This window comes from Photinus pyralis, unplaced genomic scaffold (genome assembly GCF_008802855.1).
Source record: "Photinus pyralis isolate 1611_PpyrPB1 unplaced genomic scaffold, Ppyr1.3 Ppyr1.4_LG3a, whole genome shotgun sequence".
Lineage (NCBI taxonomy): Eukaryota > Metazoa > Arthropoda > Insecta > Coleoptera > Lampyridae > Photinus > Photinus pyralis.
Genome location: NW_022170509.1, coordinates 1,356,674 through 1,375,243, shown reverse-complemented (window position 1 = coordinate 1,375,243; position 18,570 = coordinate 1,356,674). Strand labels below are relative to the sequence as shown.

General features: G+C 35.7%; 3 protein-coding genes and 2 long non-coding RNA genes across 9 annotated transcripts in view; 3 read left to right on the top strand and 2 right to left on the bottom strand.

Moving 5' to 3' along the window:
* Positions 1–368: 368 nt before the first annotated feature.
* On the bottom strand, positions 369–5,874 carry LOC116165836 (ATP-dependent DNA/RNA helicase DHX36-like). 4 transcript variants are annotated; one of them, XM_031480526.1, is made up of 11 exons: positions 5,776–5,874; positions 5,444–5,601; positions 3,758–5,393; positions 3,030–3,203; positions 2,696–2,973; positions 2,517–2,640; positions 2,208–2,464; positions 2,007–2,163; positions 1,256–1,951; positions 1,050–1,207; positions 369–992 (listed from the first exon to the last, which is right to left on the bottom strand). In XM_031480526.1, exons 2-11 carry the CDS (start codon positions 5,500–5,502, stop codon positions 824–826), a joined length of 3,708 nt encoding a protein of 1,235 aa, XP_031336386.1. In that variant the 5' UTR covers positions 5,503–5,601; positions 5,776–5,874; the 3' UTR covers positions 369–823. The 4 variants fall into 4 exon arrangements, with proteins under 4 accessions (XP_031336386.1, XP_031336385.1, XP_031336384.1 ...); XM_031480525.1 differs by having other exon boundaries at positions 5,696–5,868; XM_031480524.1 differs by having other exon boundaries at positions 3,758–5,601.
* A 19-nt stretch (positions 5,875–5,893) lies between these two features.
* LOC116165840 lies at positions 5,894–6,797 on the top strand. Its single transcript, XR_004144198.1, has 3 exons — positions 5,894–5,945; positions 6,001–6,348; positions 6,403–6,797. It is a non-coding gene; the product is annotated as an uncharacterized LOC116165840 (long non-coding RNA).
* Positions 6,798–7,653: 856 nt separating this feature from the next.
* LOC116165839 (WD40 repeat-containing protein SMU1) lies at positions 7,654–11,379 on the top strand. The gene is made up of 9 exons (XM_031480535.1): positions 7,654–7,873; positions 7,925–7,991; positions 8,043–8,301; positions 9,550–9,738; positions 9,791–10,244; positions 10,308–10,409; positions 10,456–10,639; positions 10,690–10,842; positions 10,892–11,379. The coding sequence occupies exons 1-9, from the start codon at positions 7,848–7,850 to the stop codon at positions 10,988–10,990; spliced, it is 1,533 nt and encodes a 510-aa protein (XP_031336395.1). The 5' UTR covers positions 7,654–7,847; the 3' UTR covers positions 10,991–11,379.
* Positions 11,380–11,568: 189 nt separating this feature from the next.
* LOC116165841 lies at positions 11,569–12,357 on the bottom strand. 2 transcript variants are annotated; one of them, XR_004144200.1, is made up of 4 exons: positions 12,261–12,357; positions 12,023–12,190; positions 11,917–11,974; positions 11,569–11,865 (listed from the first exon to the last, which is right to left on the bottom strand). It is a non-coding gene; the product is annotated as an uncharacterized LOC116165841 (long non-coding RNA). The 2 variants fall into 2 exon arrangements; XR_004144199.1 differs by having other exon boundaries at positions 11,917–12,190.
* Positions 12,307–18,570, top strand: part of LOC116165837 (microtubule-associated protein tau-like) — a 27,294-nt gene continuing 21,030 nt past the window's right edge. The window contains exon 1 of the mRNA XM_031480529.1: positions 12,307–12,715. Within this exon, the coding sequence (XP_031336389.1) occupies positions 12,659–12,715 (57 nt within the window). The 5' untranslated portion in view covers positions 12,307–12,658. The remainder of the gene's footprint in view (positions 12,716–18,570) is intronic.

The following is an 18,570-nucleotide window of genomic DNA, read 5'->3' as shown; positions in this document are numbered from 1 at the left end:
TTTTTTAAAGAAATAGGACTCCTTAATAAAATCTTAGCAACTGACGCCTAAGGAAGGGTTTTAGTGGGTATACCCAATATCCGGGGGAGCCCCACACTTTGTGCGTAAATGTATTTCCCCTCCTAAGAAAAAAAAAACAGCGTAGGGCAACGTGGATCTCAATGCTCGTACAACATAGGGACTGCGAAAAAGTCAGAAGTTACCACAAAGTGTAACTGTCTAGGTGACCATTAGCCATCAGAGCGACCTCCGATGATGTCCTTTTTAATACAATTGTACAGTTAGAACATAATTTGTATTATACAAATTAAAGTGGAAATTATAACAGTAACAAAATGTAGTAAAACGATATTTATTTGTAATGAAAATAATACTTAAAACATTTATTAGAATATTTATCACAAACATGTAACCTATAAATAGAATAAATATTAAACAACATAAGGTGAACAAGACTAGCAAAAATAAAACAGAAATTGGGTTCAATGTTACATGTCTATCTGTAATCAAAATTCAATTCAAATTTGTTAGAAATAAAAATTTAAAACTGATATGACAGGATCCTACACGTTGCAACTGCTAATGGATTGTTTTAAAACCTTTATCATAAAATTTTTAAAACTTATAATAAAAAGCTAAAATAAACATGAACTAACTAGAATAAATAATGTTAAGATCTTTTATAAAAATATATCTATATCGCCTACTTGAAATATTCACATCAGGTACTTACACCATAGCTTCCTTTTTCAGTCTTTAGACCATAAACGTCCACAAATGAGAAAACTATGCTATGTAGTTGAAAGGAAGCTATTAAAGAATGTTAATAGTTTCTAATCGACCCTAAGATTGGTCGACGGCTAACTTTTTCACACATGGATATTTCTTCTAAAAATAATGTGCATAACTGTTTGCCCACATTCAACTCGACACTTTGTCCGTCTCTACATTTAAAAAGAAGATAGTTGTTATTGTAAGGATTTCTCAAGTTCCTAAAATAAATACTTGTCAACTAAGCGTGTAACGTTTTTAGGAATTGCTATACCAACCTTTGACTTATAATATCAAAAGATACGATAGTAGTACTTAACCATTGAATTGAACAAGGACGGGTAGTATCACCACCATTTGTGCTCAGTAATCGAGCAAAACCTTGAAACTCGGTTGTTTTGAGTATATTAAAAAATAAAATGATATAAAACCCTTGCTAAAATATAAAATTTTAATCAAAGAAATAATCTTTGAGTGTACTAACAACAAAACATTTAAAAATTTTCCGTTCCGATTGAGGTGCAAATATCCAGGAACTTGACGAAATGCCCTTCTGCAAGCATTCATAGTTAGGAGGTTTCACTATGAAAAATACAGTGTTAGCTGGAAGCTCTAGGCTATGCAATGGTAAGATATCTTGCGTGACCTTGCGGCCATTTATGTAACTATTTGTTGGTATTAAGGCTTTAAGTAACTTGTCCGATTTACTTTCGACAACAATTTGCGATTTTTCATTAATTTTGTAATTCCAGTTATTACCACTAACATTTTCGGGAGCTGATTGAACACTTCTTGATCTACTTGCCGAGGGTGCCGTAATATTTAAGCGACTTAAAACCACATTCGATATATTGTGCGTATGATTTGTTCTCTTGTGATGGTTGTGCATAAATGTTTTAGAAAAGACTGGAAAACATTTAGGAATGACACCTATATCATTGGGTTGCGCTAGTTGACACATTTTTTCTTCATCAGACAGCATTTTGGAAACTATTTTTAAGATACTGTTTTCTACATCATTAAATGTGTACTCTGGACAGGAGATCTTTTTATTAATGATTTCATGTAATGCCAAACGGTATTCGGTTAATATCTCATTACTTTGTTGGAAATTCAACCAATCATCTATAACCAAACTATTGTCTTCTTTGATCTCTTCTTTTCCGCACATTAGAGCTACCTGAAATATTAGAAAGAATAAATACGAAAAGGTCTACTTAATTATACAATCTTACAGTAATTGGAGTAATAACAGTTCCATATCTAATACTACAATGCTGACCAGTTTTGGACAATTCTTCATATATTATGCAATAATCCGTGCCTCTATTTGTATGAGGGTGTAAGTTGCTCAAAATTGAGCATTTGTTAAAAACGACTTTTTTTTCGTTCCTAAAGTTGAATTATAAAATAGTCTAAAAGTAATATTCTCTTACTTAGTCGCATAATGACGATTTACATTGAACGCAATGTTTGGATAACTTCCTGCGGCTAATGCGCCCTTCACCATCGGCCAGTTGTTTGAATTAATATTCAGATCATGGAGAGTAAACGGCTTGTTCATGCTAATAAACCCCATTCCTCTTAAGTGAGATAATAGCTGAGATCGGGTGGCATAGATTATTTCCATCGCAGACCAACTGATAAAATACTCTTCCGTTACTTCTTTTTTGTTCTGACTTGATCTAGCTTCCTACAAAAGTGTTTGAGTTGATGACACTAGTAACAGCAAAATTTAGAATTACCTGCCAAAGCTGAAAAACGCGCAACAGTATCAAGTGATCACTTAAATAATCTCCTCCTAGCTCTTTTTGTTTTTTAATTGAAAGCTGCTTTAAGTTTGATTGTAGTGGTATGACAAATGGATCCCTATCATATTTCCATCGATATTAACATCTGCTGGAGTAACATTTCAAGTACATACCTGTATGCTAAACATGAAACGATTGTTAGAACAGGATCCAGACATCTAAACACAATGGCGTAGATTAACATCTTTCCTAGCTTCGGATCTATAGATAATTGAATCAAATGTTGTCCTAAAACAGTTAATTCTTCATTCTTGTCCAGGGCATTTAACGTTTTCAAATTCTGAATTGACATCTCCACAGACATTGGAGAAGGAGGTTCTATTGCTAGTTTCAAATACTGTGCGATGCTTACACCACTTGGTGCCAAATATTTGGTTTGCAGACAAACTTCCTAAAATAATAAAAAAAGATATTTGACGTTCTTAGAAAAAATTCAGAAAATCGTACATGAAGAGGAACCCTAAGCATTTCTGGAATCTGATTGTCAAGCAGGGAAAAATATCGTCTCTTGGAAAACATGTGGAAACATATCCCTGGACACGTTCGACCTGCTCTGCCAGCCCTTTGTTTCACGTTAGCCTTGGAGATCCAAATTTTTTGCAAACTGCAAGTTCCACTAATCTGCAATATGCATAAGCCTACTATACTGTATTACATGAAAAAATTCGGTGTTACACAAATATATGTTTTAAACTAACTGCTAGGCTTTGTTGTTTGTACAACTTGAGACGGTAGTATACAACAGTTTGTACGTAACCCAAATGACTCAGTGAGTACGATGGGTAGCTAGGGAAAGTATACAAAATAAATTGTGTAAAGATTCTAATCAACTGTTTGTTGGGATACATCTGTGTTGCCGCACCATATGCCTCGCAATACAGGCCAGGTCTTGGAACCTGATAGTTGTACAGAGCAAGTCAACTTCAAATGGAGTTAAAATTAACAATGTGTACTCTGAAAAATCTCTACTGCGGTATACAACATGTGGGAAAAGGACTGTGATGGTTGTAATAACGCCTCGGCTTACTATCACTATCACAGTCCAGGAATATGCAACTTTTTCTAACTCATCATATATTCACTATTTCTACCCAATTTTACTATAAAATCTACTGGCATTCCTTTAACAGTAGAACATTATGCATATGAGAAAGTAGTTAATTAGAATCACTCACCGAATCATACGACTTCTCTTTAGCTCGTCCTGTATCAATAACGTATACAACATCACTTATCGTAAGGCTGGTTTCGGCAACATTCGTCGATAGAATAACTTTATGCTTGTGTCGAATGGTTTTAAAAACTCCTTGTTGCATGTTAATATTCATACTGCCGTGAAGTAAAAATAATTCAAACTCGTCTACGTTTAATAATTTTGAGAATAAAATAGCATCTTGACACATTATGATGTCTTCGTATCCAGGCAAAAAAATTAAAATGGTACCACGATTATCGTTAAGATGAATGTATTCAATAATTTTTACAATTAAGTTAAAATCAATTACATCATCTGATGTAGAGCGATCGTACATTTCTAGAAGAGCTGCACTTTGATCATCATCACAAACATCATTTTCTGATAACATCGATTCGTATGCTTGAAGCATATGATGTACCTCAAATTTTGCATAGTGCCATGCCCAATTAGCCGCCGTGAATCCTTCCCAGTACGATTTTAAAGCGACATTCCCACCTAAATTGAGTAGTGGTTCTACAATATCCAATCTGCCGTGCGCAGCAGCGGCCATGAGTGGTGTGTAACCTTTACTGGTTTGATGGTTGACATTGCTGTTTTCAGAGAGGATTAAATGTAGTAACTGTTCAAAATAACTATCGTCGCCCGTTTCCATACAATTAGAAACAACCTCATTCATCAGATCAAATTCGTACATCAAATCATGTGTAGTCGACGGTGTAGTGGTAGGGACAATAAAATGTGAAGTTGTGCCTTGGGAGTTATTTTGATTGATACGACTTAAAATATCCTCCAAAAACAGTTGAGTAATGGAATGATTTCTACCTGGGACATGTAAAGTTTTAGCATCGTTAAAATAAGAAGCAAACAAATCTACATCAGCCGTTGCGGACATTAAAATAATCTTCAAATGAGGATAATGATCCAAGTTTTGCTTAAGGGCTATTAAAAGAAAATCTGTGTACTTGTCTCGTTCATGTATCTCATCGACTATAATATGACTAATATTCATCAAATACTCTTGGTTCTTATTACTCATAAGTGTTTTTAACAGGATTCCATTCGTACAATAAATTAACGCAGATTGAGGACTACACACGTATTTTAATTTGATTTGATAACCAATGGTCCCACCCAAAGTTTCACCTCGTTCCTCAGATACCCGTTCTGCAACGGCAACTGTTGATATTCGACGTGGTTGTGTACATATTATCTTGCCCGGTGTCTGCTTTGTACAGAGGTCTTCTAAAATAAACTGAGGAATTTGTGTACTTTTTCCAGATCCGGTCTCTGAAGTAATAATAACTACTTGATTAGAATGCATTAAATTAAGAAATTCTTCCTTTTTGGCCCAAATGGGTAGGTTTTTTCGAAAACTGTCAAACTTACTTGATACAGGCTCATTGACAGTAACTGTACCTCCAGAATTTAACCTACCCAACAGTTTATTATTAGAAAATGAGCTGGCTTCTTCATTGCTTATCTGATGAAAAGCTTCTCTATACTGTTTCAAATAAGAAGTGCAGCTCTGATATGAATTTTCATGATGAAATAAGTAAAACGTCTTGCAATACAATTTTGTTTGTTTCGACATGTGTAGTTTGCGATTCGGTTCCCTACCGAGTGACTTAGTTAACAATCCCATCCGCTTGCATTTTTCATGTACATATTTACGCTGTTCATTTGATAGTGTCGAGGGAAATATAAATTCAGAAACATCTTCATTAGTACAGAAATCTCGAATGATGTTATTGATAGCAATACGAAATTTTTCTGACAATCCAGTAATTCTACACAGATCGACTAAATCCATGTTAGCTTGGCCTAAAAAATGAGCAAAAAGTAGTAACTGTAAACAACTACAGACCATAAATGTTGAGGTTAGGTTTTAATTACAGGTATATTAATAAATGCCTACCTTAAAAGGAAAGAAATCACACGAAGGTGGGTGGGTAGGTAGATATTTTGACCACTTCAATATAATTTCTAAAAACTTACATCTATTAAAGCAATAAAATTTTTAATTTGCTGCAAATATGAGTAAAAAATCAGAGATGGTAAAAATCCGACGGTAAGCTAAAACGCCTAAATCTCCGTACAATCTGCGCATGCGAAAGAAACGTCAAAAAGTAGTTGCAATTTGTTATTAACTCATATAATTAATTAATGTAGGTTGGGTTATTCAGTTATTGTGAAAAATGCAATAAATTGTTTTAATCACAGGCTATTATAATGAATAGACATATTCGTAATGTATATTTAAACTCGCAGCCATGTTTTGCTGCACCCTGCAGCAGTATAAAATCCGAAAAGGACAGTATAAGCCCCATGTTTACAAATCGTAACCCAAGACATTTCAAATATCTACGAATCGCTCATAAACCGGACGGCTACTACGGTGATAAAACTGGGACACTCCTACAGGCATAAGTATACAAATTTGCTTTCCAATAAGACAGTCCGATCGTAGATAACAACTGACACAAACAGGTCGTCTGCATTGTTTGTGCACCACATCAATGGACCAACCCTCACCGCGAGCAAGAAAGAATGGGCCATGAAAACCAGGCTGTATAAGACCATGCACCAAGTCCCTGCATTAAATTTAATGTTTGCTACTTGTAGGTTTCAGTTCTTCGTACAAAGATGCCTTGCAAGTGGTCGTGCGATCGCAAACCCGAATGCAACGGCAGTAAGATCACAAAGTTTGTAACATGCTACAAGATTTCGGTTTGAAGTTGTCCGAGCCGGAGCAGTACAAGACGACATTGCCATAGACGAGAGAAAGATTACCAAAACCGTGGGATATAATCGAATAAAAGCCGATTTACATTATCAGTCAAGTCACATTGCAGTCAATTATTACAGTCTGTATTTCTTAAGGCCAATTCACTATAAGAATAAGAATTTTTTTTATTTTTGCTCAAGTACAGCATAACTAAGGTGCACTTTTTATTATTGTGTAGTTTATTATTATTTAATGTCTACTCTTAAAAATCAAATAAACGTTTTTTATACAATCTATAAATTAGTAATAAGCACCTCCTTCTTTGGAAGAACCTTTTGATTTAGAAATGGGGAAGATTCTCGAGAGACTGAAAGTAGGGCTTTCTATCACTTCATTAGAGCCACCCAATACAGCCTTCTCTTTACAGAAACTATGGAAGCACAAGTACAAATTAAACTTTATTGTCAATTAGGTATGTAGCTACTTACCTAATAAACAACTTACGGTCGATTCACATTATCTGTCAAGTCAGGATTGTATCCCATGGTTTTGGTAATCTCTTGTCCACTGCAATATGATCTTGTACTGTTCTGGCTCAGACAAATTGAAATCTTTCAGCACACGTTAGAAACTTTGTGACCTTACTGCTCTCCTGTTCAGGTTTGCGATCGCACATAAACTCTATCGGACTGCTTGCAAGGCAGCTTTGTACGAAGAACTGAAACCTACAAGTAGCAAACATTAAATTTAATGCAGGGACTTGGTGCATGAACTTATACAGCCTGGTTTTGATGGCCCATTCCTTCTTGCTCGCGGTGAGTGTCGGTCGTTGATGTGGTGCACAAACAATGCAGTTATGTGACGGCTTGTTTGTGTCGGTTGTTATCTACAATCGGGCTGTCTTATTGGAAAGCAAATTTGTATACTTATGCCTGTAGGAGCGTCTCAGTTCTATCACCGTAGTAGCCGTCCGGTTTATGAATGATTCTTTAAATGTACATTACTAATATGTTTATTCATTATAATAGCCTGTAATGAAAACAATTTATTGCATTTTTCACAATAACTTAACCTACATTAATTAATAACAAATTGCAACTTTTTGACGTTTCTTTCGCATGCGCAGATTGTACGGAGATTTAGGCGTTTTAGCTAACAACGGTGGCTTTAACGTGAATCACGAACTTGGAATATTGGTTTTTTGAACTTGTAGGTTATGTCTTTTGTAATAAAATCTAATAATTGTTTATTCATTTAATAAACAATGGTCTGAAGATACGATCCTGTTTTGTGAACGAATCAAATTTTATGAAAAAGTCCACTTAGTAAAAACAAAACGAAAATGTCTATCGAAATAGAATCAGCAGAGTAAGTATAATGTCCTTCCTTCCAGACTTGAATTTATTACATCTTTTTTAGTGTAATTCGCCTTATACAGCAATACTTGAAAGAATCAAATCTTATTCGAACATTACAAACACTTCAGGTTTGTACCTAAATGAGTTTTGTTTAATTGTTGTATTTTTATCCTTATTAGGAAGAAACGGGTGTCTCGCTTAACACTGTTGATAGTGTTGATGGTTTTTGTGCGGACATTAATAATGGTCATTGGGATACTGTATTAAAAGCAATTCAATCTTTAAAGCTACCAGATAAAAAGCTAATAGATTTGTATGAACAAATTGTTCTGGAGTTAATTGAGTTGCGAGAATTGGGTGCTGCTCGATCTTTGCTTAGACAGACCGATCCTATGATTATGATGAAGCAAAATGAACCAGAACGTTACATTCATTTAGGTAACATAAACCTTTCGCCAGGACAGATTGCCGGTCACAGAACACTTGATCCTGGTCTACAATCTATGTTTTTCTAAAGATGTGAGCGACTTCCGGGATAGTATCATGTCAATGTTGAACAAAAAGACTTTTCGTTCAACATTGGCACGATCCTATTCCGGAAGTCGCTCGTATCTTAAGAAAAACATAGATTGCAGATCAACATAAGGTGTGCTCCGACCGGCAATCTTTCCTGGCGAGAGTTATATCTACTCCAGCAGCCAGCGCCTCTGTTTTTCCAGTGATTTAATAACCGGTCGGATCTTCGTGGGTAGGTTGGATTAGACGAGACGGTCAGTTTTTCTCCTCCGAAAATTGTCGTTACAGGTGGCTAATGATTGACGCGGGTGTTAAACCACTTCCAAGCGTTAGGACTGGGAAAACGTACCACTGAATTTGTAGGACTGTATGACCATTTTATTATGCAAACATTTATTAAACTGAGGAACACAAAGTTAGCATACGGTAATGGCAGCACTGACGATATATTACAGGCCAGGCGTTGGTCCTTCGTTAGTGCTTGATTGTGCACGAAAAAGTAACCCCCAGCATGCCCACCGTCCTTCAATTCTGCAACAGTTTTTTCAAATTCTTTGAAGAAATCACTCAAAGTGCCGCCATTATATTTCATATTACGTAACTTCCTTTGTAGATCAACTTGTATGGATAATCCTCTTTTTGTGTATATTGCCTTTAGAGCATAGAACATTTCTTTTGCCGTTCTCGTATGCTTTACTGTTTCCAACACATTATCTGTAAACCACTGTACAATAATATTCCGCGCTTTGACAGCCTTTTTCTTGAACACCACCAGGTCATTTGCGTTGGTTGGGAAAGCTTCTTCAAGAACTTCTAGCACCTCATTTTTTTCCAATACCAATTTTACTCTAAATTCCTAATTTGAGAATCCGGTGCCATCAAATTGCTTCACTACATTACTTCCAACTTGCAAAGGGCGCGTTCACAAGATGAAGCGCTGCGCTAGCGCTACCTAAAATGTCTGGTGAACGACTCGCTGGAAGATGTTTAACACTTGCGCAGATCATTAGCTATCTCTATCGAGAATTTTCACAGAGGAAAAACTGGCCGTCTCGTCCGAATCCCACCTACTCACGAAGATTCAACCTGTTATTAATCACTGAAAAAAACAAACACTGTGACTGCTTAAGACTACTGTATGATTGTATGATTACAAAAGAATATTTGTAGAAAATTTACTGGCACGTTCGTACTTTGATCCTCGTGAAGCATATACAGATGGTAGTAGCAAAGAAAAAAGGCGGGCTGCAATTTCGCATGCATTATCGGGAGAGGTTTCGGTTGTGCCTTCTTCACGTTTACTAGCTCTGTTGGGTCAGGCACTCAAATGGCAACAACATCAAGGCCTGTTACCACCTGGTATGAATGAGAGTAATATAGTATTCAATTATTTCCTCACTGTTTGTGCCAGGTACTACCATCGATTTATTTAGAGGTAAGGCGGCAATTAAAGAACAGGAAGATGAACAATTCCCGACGCAAATGGGAAAACAAATTAAATTTGGACAAAAATCGCATGTTGAGTGTGCCCGTTTTTCACCTGATGGTCAATATTTAATTACTGGAAGTGTTGACGGAATTATCGAAGTTTGGAATTTCACCACTGGTAAAGTAAGAAAAGATCTAAAATATCAAGCTCAAGAAAACTTTATGATGATGGAACATGCTGTTTTATGTATGTCATTTTCACGTGATAGTGAAATGTTAGTAACTGGTTCACAAGCTGGTCGTGTAAAAGTCTGGAGAATTAGCTCAGGTCAGTGTTTACGCAAGATTGAGAAGGCACATTCCAAAGGAATTACTTGTTTACAATTTTCTCGCGATAACAGTCAGGTCCTTAGTGCATCATTCGATCATAATGTTCGGTAGGTACCCATTTATTTAGATATTCTACTGTTAAATATCATAATTCCTTTTGAAATATACAGAATACACGGTTTGAAATCGGGAAAGGTCTTAAAGGAGTTCCGGGGACATACTTCGTTTGTTAATGAAGTAATATTTACACAAGATGGACATAATATTTTGAGGTAAAATTTTGTTGATAACGCTGGGTTCTAGTTATTTATATTTTAGTGCATCATCGGATGGTACCGTTAAAGTTTGGAGTATTAAAACAACAGAATGCATTAACACATTTAAAGCCCTTGGAGCTGCCGATATAACAGTAAATAACATTCATAACTTCCCCAAAAATCCTGAACACTTTGTTGTGTGTAATCGAAGCAATAGTGTAGTGATAATGAATTTGCAAGGCCAAGTAAAGTTATCATATTGGGTGAATTGCAATTTCAACGCACTATGTTGTAGATTGTAAGATCATTTTCTAGTGGGAAAAGAGATGGTGGAGATTTTGTGTGTTCGACAACATCGCCTAGAGGTGATTGGATTTATTGTGTTGGAGAAGATATGGTTTTGTACTGTTTCTCTACAAATTCAGGAAAATTAGAAAGAACCCTTAATGTAATAATTCTTGTTAAACATGGCAACGGTCTTATCATTAATTTTCCAGATTCATGAGAAGGATGTAATAGGGATTGCCCATCATCCAAACCAAAACTTGATATGTTCATATAGTGAAGATGGTTTAGTACGCCTTTGGAAACCATAAATTCGCATCATATTAAATTTTGACTGGATTGTGACTGTGCTCCAAAGTTTAACAAAAGAGTCGATTTTTATATTTAATACAATTGTAATGTAATTGGAAGTAAAAATAATTTGGGTTTAATTTCATTAGTAGGTACCCATATTATGCGTCGGCTAATGCGACATGTAAAATCCTTTTCATAATGGAGCGTTTCAGACGGTGATATGTACCGTTTGATATATTTCTTCAGATGTACACCTTTTCTTTAAGTTGTTCTCGTACGGACGTTCCGGTAGGCGATATGCTTGGTGACATCGTAGCATTTGGAAATAAATACATTTCACTATCTATAGTTATTGTTAATTGATATCTAAATTTACTACGTACAAATATAGAGATATTTTATTATAGAGCTGTGTGTAGGTATTATTGATGTTGAGGATTGTTACAACTTTGCGTGCTAATTAAGACAAAGGTCCGAAGTAGTTTAAAAAAATACTGAATCCATTTTCAAAAATTATGAAATTGATGAAGGTAACACAAATAGGAAAACAAGACGCACAAGCAAGAGTTGGGCATCTTTTGCCAACTTATTGAAAAATGTTTCACAGATATATTTTTACGACTAATAATAACAGTTATTCGTCCAAGAATCGTTGTCTTTTACAAATTTACATAGTGCTGTGGTAACACACTAAACAGTTGAGCGAAACTCGCTTTAGCGGTACAACAAACTATGAGCTTATGTATAATCTACAGCTACACTGTGCAAAACGTATATGCTCGAATGGGGTCTATGGTTTAATAAAGGGTGTCAAAAGAAACTTTGACTTCCAAAATTGCATGTTTGTTGCTGCATCAAATCGAATTGAAAGGCCACACAAACATTTACAAATCTATTAACATTTTGTAAAAAGTTTATTGAATTGACTTCCTCAATTACCTACCTTTCGACTGATTCGCTGCGACGAAACACGGCCGAGTTGATTAGAATGTAGGTACCTACTGTATTATGTGTCATACCAATTGATTTGAATATAATAAATTACCTACACTTTACTCAATGGTCATACATATCGAGTACGACTTTAGATTCAGAAGAAATTGGTCGTCTCAGTTGCGAGTTGATCAAACGTAAAACGCACATTGTTGTTAATTATTTCAATTGCGCTGCTGAACCAACTTTTCGTAGAGCGAACTCTATTCGTTTTCAAAAACATCCTAAATGTGCACGCAGGAAAAGGGTATAAAATGATAATAATAATTTTTTTATAGTTATTAAATAACAAACCTAAGTAAACGGTATTCTGATTAATCCGAGGATTAATCCCATTATTTAAATATGAATTACGGACAACGCAATTAATCGCGCTACGTTCTAATTTATGGATTCGACAAAAAAGGAGCATGCGCAATTTTGATTAGTTTTCATCTCATTTTAAGAAGATTCGATCGGTGCGTCTGCAACCAGCATCTCGTATTTCGCACCTAGAAAAGCTCCCGTCGCCAAAAAACGTTAACAATCGTCGACCGTCGAGAACGGAAACTCGAGATTTAAACGATCAACAATCTACCTAGAGAGCAAATAATAAACGCCAATCGCTTAATAAAAAAATTTTTCCTTTTTTGTTCAGTTTTCATTTTTCGCGTATAAACACACGATGGCGGATGTAAAACATTTTAGTGACAATGTTACAAATATATCTAATAGGAGTAATGGAACATCATCTCATTCCAACAATGCAGGTATGCCTACGCTTCCTATTTTAAACATATAGGTATATTTCTTATGTTTATTAGTTTATTTAGGTAGTAGTTATACCTATAATATTAGGATGCTGCTTGTTGCGCAATATCTTTATGAAATTTACATTCTAATTTGTTTAATTAGCATTGGAAAAGGTTGAGAATTTACCTTCTATTTTTAGTGCCAAAATAAGGAAGTCAACAAAAATCTTTGAAGTATAGGTGCACCTACCTGCGTATTTATACTTAAAAACATTTCCTTGATTAGCGACAAGCGCACTTCACAATTTGTTGATCAATGATTGTTGTAATAAAACCAGTACCTATACTTAATTTGATGTAGGTAATTTAATTAGATATTCTTAATATTATTACATATAAGTATAAAGAAATCGTCAGTTATAAGCACACCTGACCAGTTCAACTCGAAAACCTTCGTGCAGAAAGTCCTTTGAAACAATTTGTCTTTAAAGTTTATTTTAGCCGTGAAGCTATTTATTTATAGGGCGAGCATTTGCATTTATGTCGGTCACTACCTATAGTAAATGACTCCTGCATAATAGGAACAATTCCCACATCATTTCCTCTGCGGTTAGCAGTTAGAACCTTAGATTTGAAATGTACCTAAGTAGGTACAAGGACATTTGGCATTCTGAAATTTCGACCACAGCTAGCACTACCTAAGCCAAGAATGAAAATGAAGTAGCTGTACTTACTGCTAAAGAAATATTAACATTACATTTTAGCGTTCCACTGTCATTTACCCATCGTTAGTTGCCACTTGACATTTTCGCTTCCGTAAAAGAACACGGATAAACGGCCGTACAATAACGAAATAGTACATATTATATATCAAGGTAGAGAATACAGTATTATTGTCTGAGCACCAAGATTACATCTCGAGGCGCTTATTGCGCCGAGGGGTGTAAGGTGCGAAAGGCAATAATAGACTTCTCTACCGTGGTATATATACTATTTTTTCACTACTAGCACTTGAAATCCTCTAAATTAACATATTATATTGATAAGAAAGTGAACGGTTGGACAGAATTTTTTGTTTATTAATTTAACATGTCAATCAAGTACGTGGAAGTACAAGTCAAACAGGCCGTATTTTGTATTATGCTGCGTTGCGCTAGGCCACCCTGTATAACTGAGCTAGGACAATCTTTCCTTCTTCTGCTGAGCTAATTAGGTACCTACCTATTCATATTTTAGTTAACAGGTATTTGAGTGCTATTATTCTACACCCTTTATGTAGGTACTTATACATAGTTATTACAAAAAAAAATTAAAATCAAACAAAATTCATTTTATGAACTGCCGGCCCTGTTACCTCCGAGGATTAATAAATCTTATGGGGCGAATCCTACGGGAGCGGAATCTTTCTGGGGCGAATCTTACGGAGGCGAATTAACCGGGGCGAATCATTCTACAACACATTATACAGACACTTTTTAATGGAGATTTCGAATATGACATCCCGTTTTTAATAACTTTTAAGGTGACGGAGAAACACGTGGCAACTTTAGTTTTTCTTATGGGAGCCATTTTGAGATTTTCTTTTTTCTCTCTCTGAAGAGTTTTATCTCTCGAAAAGATACACCCTGTATAATTTATACTATTCATTGAAACAGGTAGGTATATAGGATAAGTTTTAAGAAAAAAATAAAGCTTTGCAAAACTGTATGATGGACAGGAAGTCCAAAAGTTCGTTTCTTAGTCCATCCTCGCAATACCTAAACAAAATCTTTTATATAGGTAAACCATCTACCAGAAACTTTGTTAATAGTTGTAGGTAACCTTATAATAAATAATAACCGGGGCACTTGCGTTCCATTCTTATGGTTATGGTCTTATGACTTATGAGGTAGGTATGTCAAATGTGGCGAATGTACAAATATTCCGAAAACATACACTGTGTAGTATTTCCAAAAGTATTCATCTATTATAATTAACTACCCCAAAAGTTAATTAAACATGAGAGTAATGATATAATACGAATTAGGTACGTAATAGTATAGAAATAACCGCCTTTTTTACAGGTACCTCAAAAATTGCCAACCGCCAATACTCTCCTTTAAAGCAGTTAATATTAAGATCACAGATAAAATAAAATTATCTGCGGTATACATCCGTAAATTAAGTACTATAAGGATTATTATGTACCTACTTAGTTTGGGTTGCAAGTTCAAGGTATAGTAGTTGTGGTGTCATATTCATTTTTATGCATGATAAAATAGATGTAAGATGAGCAAATTTTTATTTATAGATAAATAGCTCGTTTACTAATTATTTGGATGATATAATAATTTATTAAGAATTATAGTACAAACACTATATTACATACTGTATGTTAATTATATCCAAAACTTATAGCCCGTATAAACCGCCTATCTTTTTTAATGCAATGAAATTGTTCAGGATAAGTGCATAATATTTAAATTAATAAAATAATTATTTCATCAGTAGGTATCTAATGAACGAGTGACGTAAAGTCTAAAGTAATAAAATGACTCCACACCTTACATTTCGGTGAGGTATTTAATAGGCGCGTTATACCACAGATTACACATTTAATTAATTATTATAGTACATATACAGGGTGACAATTTGAAAACTTACCACCCCCCATATCTTAGTAAATAAACGAGATATTAAAAAAATCAAAATCCGTTTCGGTAATTCGGAGGGGGAATCACAATGACATAGTTGGCGACGCACCCCCTCACACCCCCTGCGCCCCAGCCACCCCAACTTTTAAATCTTAAATAGTGACCCCCCATGTGTGATACGTCGTTGGAAAGCTCTGAAAAAATGCTTTCCAACCATACCAAATAGCATTACATTTAGGTTAGTAATTATCGTGCAAATCAAAAAATAAACATGGAAAATCGTATTTAACTTGAACTTCCAAAGCCGACTCGACAGCAACTCATTTTTGATCGCCAGTTATAATCTATTCTCAAACTCTTGTCGAACCTTTTCAAATGTTGGTTTTGCAATATTTCGACATTCTTGAATTATTCTCTGTCTTAGTTCGTCTAATGTTCGCCGGTTGCGTTTTAAATACGACAGATTTCAAATGTATCATATTAGTTTATTTTTTGATTTGCACGATAATTACTAACCTAAATGTAATGCTATTATGGTTGGAAAGCATTTTTTCAGAGCTTTCCAACGACGTATCACACATGGGGGGTCACTATTTAAGATTTAAAAGTTGGGGTGGCTGGGGCGCAGGGGGTTGGAGGGGGTGCGTCGCCAACTATGTCATTGTGATTCCCCCTCCGAATTACCGAAACGGATTTTGATTTTTTTAAATATCTCGTTTATTTACTAAGATATGGGGGGTGGTAAGTTTTCAAATTGTCACCCTGTATATTATTAATATATATTAATATTAATTATATATTATCAATTATTATAGGTTATAGCATTGTAAATGAATATACAATGGTTACATTACAGGTATACTATTGAATAATAGTGTGTAATAGTGTACTGTTTATTCAATGGTCATACATACTATATAACGTCAATTCAATATGCGATTTATATACCTACATGTTCATTTATATACAATCAATTTTAATTTTACAGGCAGGAAGGAACTACTAATACTGTTAACGATAAACTAAATCATTTCCTTTCATCTATCTAATTCACAATGCTTTCCAACCTCTCTTGGTAAAAGGTGATCGTTTAGTGTTTGTGAAGGTGTGCGTAATTTTAGAGTGTGACTTTGTTTCCATTCGTGATCTTTGCGTTGGGTCAGTGTTTGAGAATTCTAACAATGCATTGTCAAATTCTTTTCGAAGGGATGTGACTATGTGAGTGTTTGGTTTGTGTTATTATTTGTATCTATCGATTGCTGAAGTGCGCAAATGTCTGTATTTCAGAGTTGTTTAGAACGGATGTATTATCTTGTACGGTGAATGTGTTGTTTGTGTGGAGTAGTGCTTCAATTTCGTGCTTGATTTGTTCCTGTGTGTCTAATATGTAAGGAGTGTATTTTTAATAATAACTCTACGTTGGTCTGCAATGCGTTGTTCATTTAAGTGCGCTAAATGTGGGTATTGTGTAATGAAAGCGTGATGTAATTTTACCTCCGTACATGGTCCTGTCCGTTTCCATTTCATTCGTCTTTTGGAGGTTTCCTTTGCGCTGGTCCCATCCACAAGCGGTTGAGAAGCAGGTACAAAGGTCTCTTCTTGGTGGTCCTCTTCAATTGATCGTTCTCGTTTTCGTAGTCTTCTTTCGGTTGTAGAGGTTTCGGGTATCCCGACAAGAGCCCGCTTGTTTACCATCTCGTCCCTATCGGCTCACATGCTACAACGCTCAGCGATAGCTCCAGACGCTCCTCAGGTAGCGTCATCTTTCCGAGGTTTTGTTTTAACTCCAATTTCATACGAATATGGGTTGATCAGGAACACGTGAAGGCGTCAATCTTCAACATATTCGCATAAGCAAATATCCACCTGCGGGATGTGTATAATGTGAGAGAGTAGAGAACATGGGTGTGGGAGTTGGAAAGTAAAATGGGTAGGTATAAGTACTACATACTAGTCACCTTTAAGGTACGTTTCTTATGAAGCGTCTGACGCGGTGCAACTGACGCAATGCACCGCATCAATAGAAAGCAATGGAGAAGCATGTTCTGTCAACCTGCACGCGGCGGCCGTCTCCAGTTGCATACGTAAAAGCCACACCGCGTCAGACGCTTCATAGGAAAAGTACCTGCCTTTAGTGCCCAATGATCGCCTTTTACGATCTTCATCCCCGGAATCGTAGGGGTATTATTATTTTATTATGGTCGGTGTTTCTTGTGAGAACTCAGGTCTAGCCTGGTTAACTAATCGCACGGATTAAAATCAAGTAACGATTAGTGTCTGTGTCTGGTGAAGTTATGTAGGGTTCTAAAGAAAAATAAAAAATAAAATAAATATTCACACACTCACATTGGAAATCTAGGGATAGTATGTAATTCATACTTACCAACATAGCTATTGATGGCCACAATTGTCAACGCTATCAGGAAAGAGGAAAACAAAACAAAAAAATCATTATAATAATTCCTGTAATTTTATTAAATAGAGCTTATTGTGTAAGTGTTTCTTTGACTTTGCGTTTGGGTTGAACACGAGTGGGTTGTGTTTCTGTGAAGAAGGAGTTTTGTGTTTTTTATCTGCTAGGGCGTGTAACTTTATTGGGTGGACCTGTCTTTGTAGTGCATGTTGCGTTACTTGTATTTATGGTGTTTCTTTGTTCTTGAGGTTGTATTTGTGTGGTTGCTTGGGTTATTCGTGGAGATATTACAGTATTTTGTGAGCCTGTGTTAAGGTTGTTGCGTTTCGGTTGAATACGAGTGGGTTGTTTCTGAGAAAGAGGAGTATTGTGTTTTTTAACTGTGCTAAGACGTGTAATTTTATTGGGTGGACCTGTCTTTGTGGTACATGTTGCCTTACTTGTATTTATGGTGTTTCTTTGTTCTTGAGGTTGTATTTGTGTGGTTGCTTGGGTTTTTGGTGGAGATATTACATTATGTTGTGAGCATGTAGTTCTGTTAAGGTTTTCGCGTTTCGGTTGAATACGAGTGGGTTGTGATAATGTGGTGTGTTTCTGTGAAGAAGGAGTTTTGTGTTTTTTAACTGTGCTAGGACGTGTAACTTTATTGGGTGGACCTGTCTTTGTAGTGCAAGTTGCGTTTCTTGTATTTATGGTGTTTCTTTGTTCTAGAGGTTGTATTTGTGTTGTTGCTTGGATTATTGGTGGAGACATTACGGTATTTTGTGAGCCTGTAGTGCTGTTAAGGTTGTTGCGTTTGGGTTGAGTACGAGTGGGTTGTGATAACG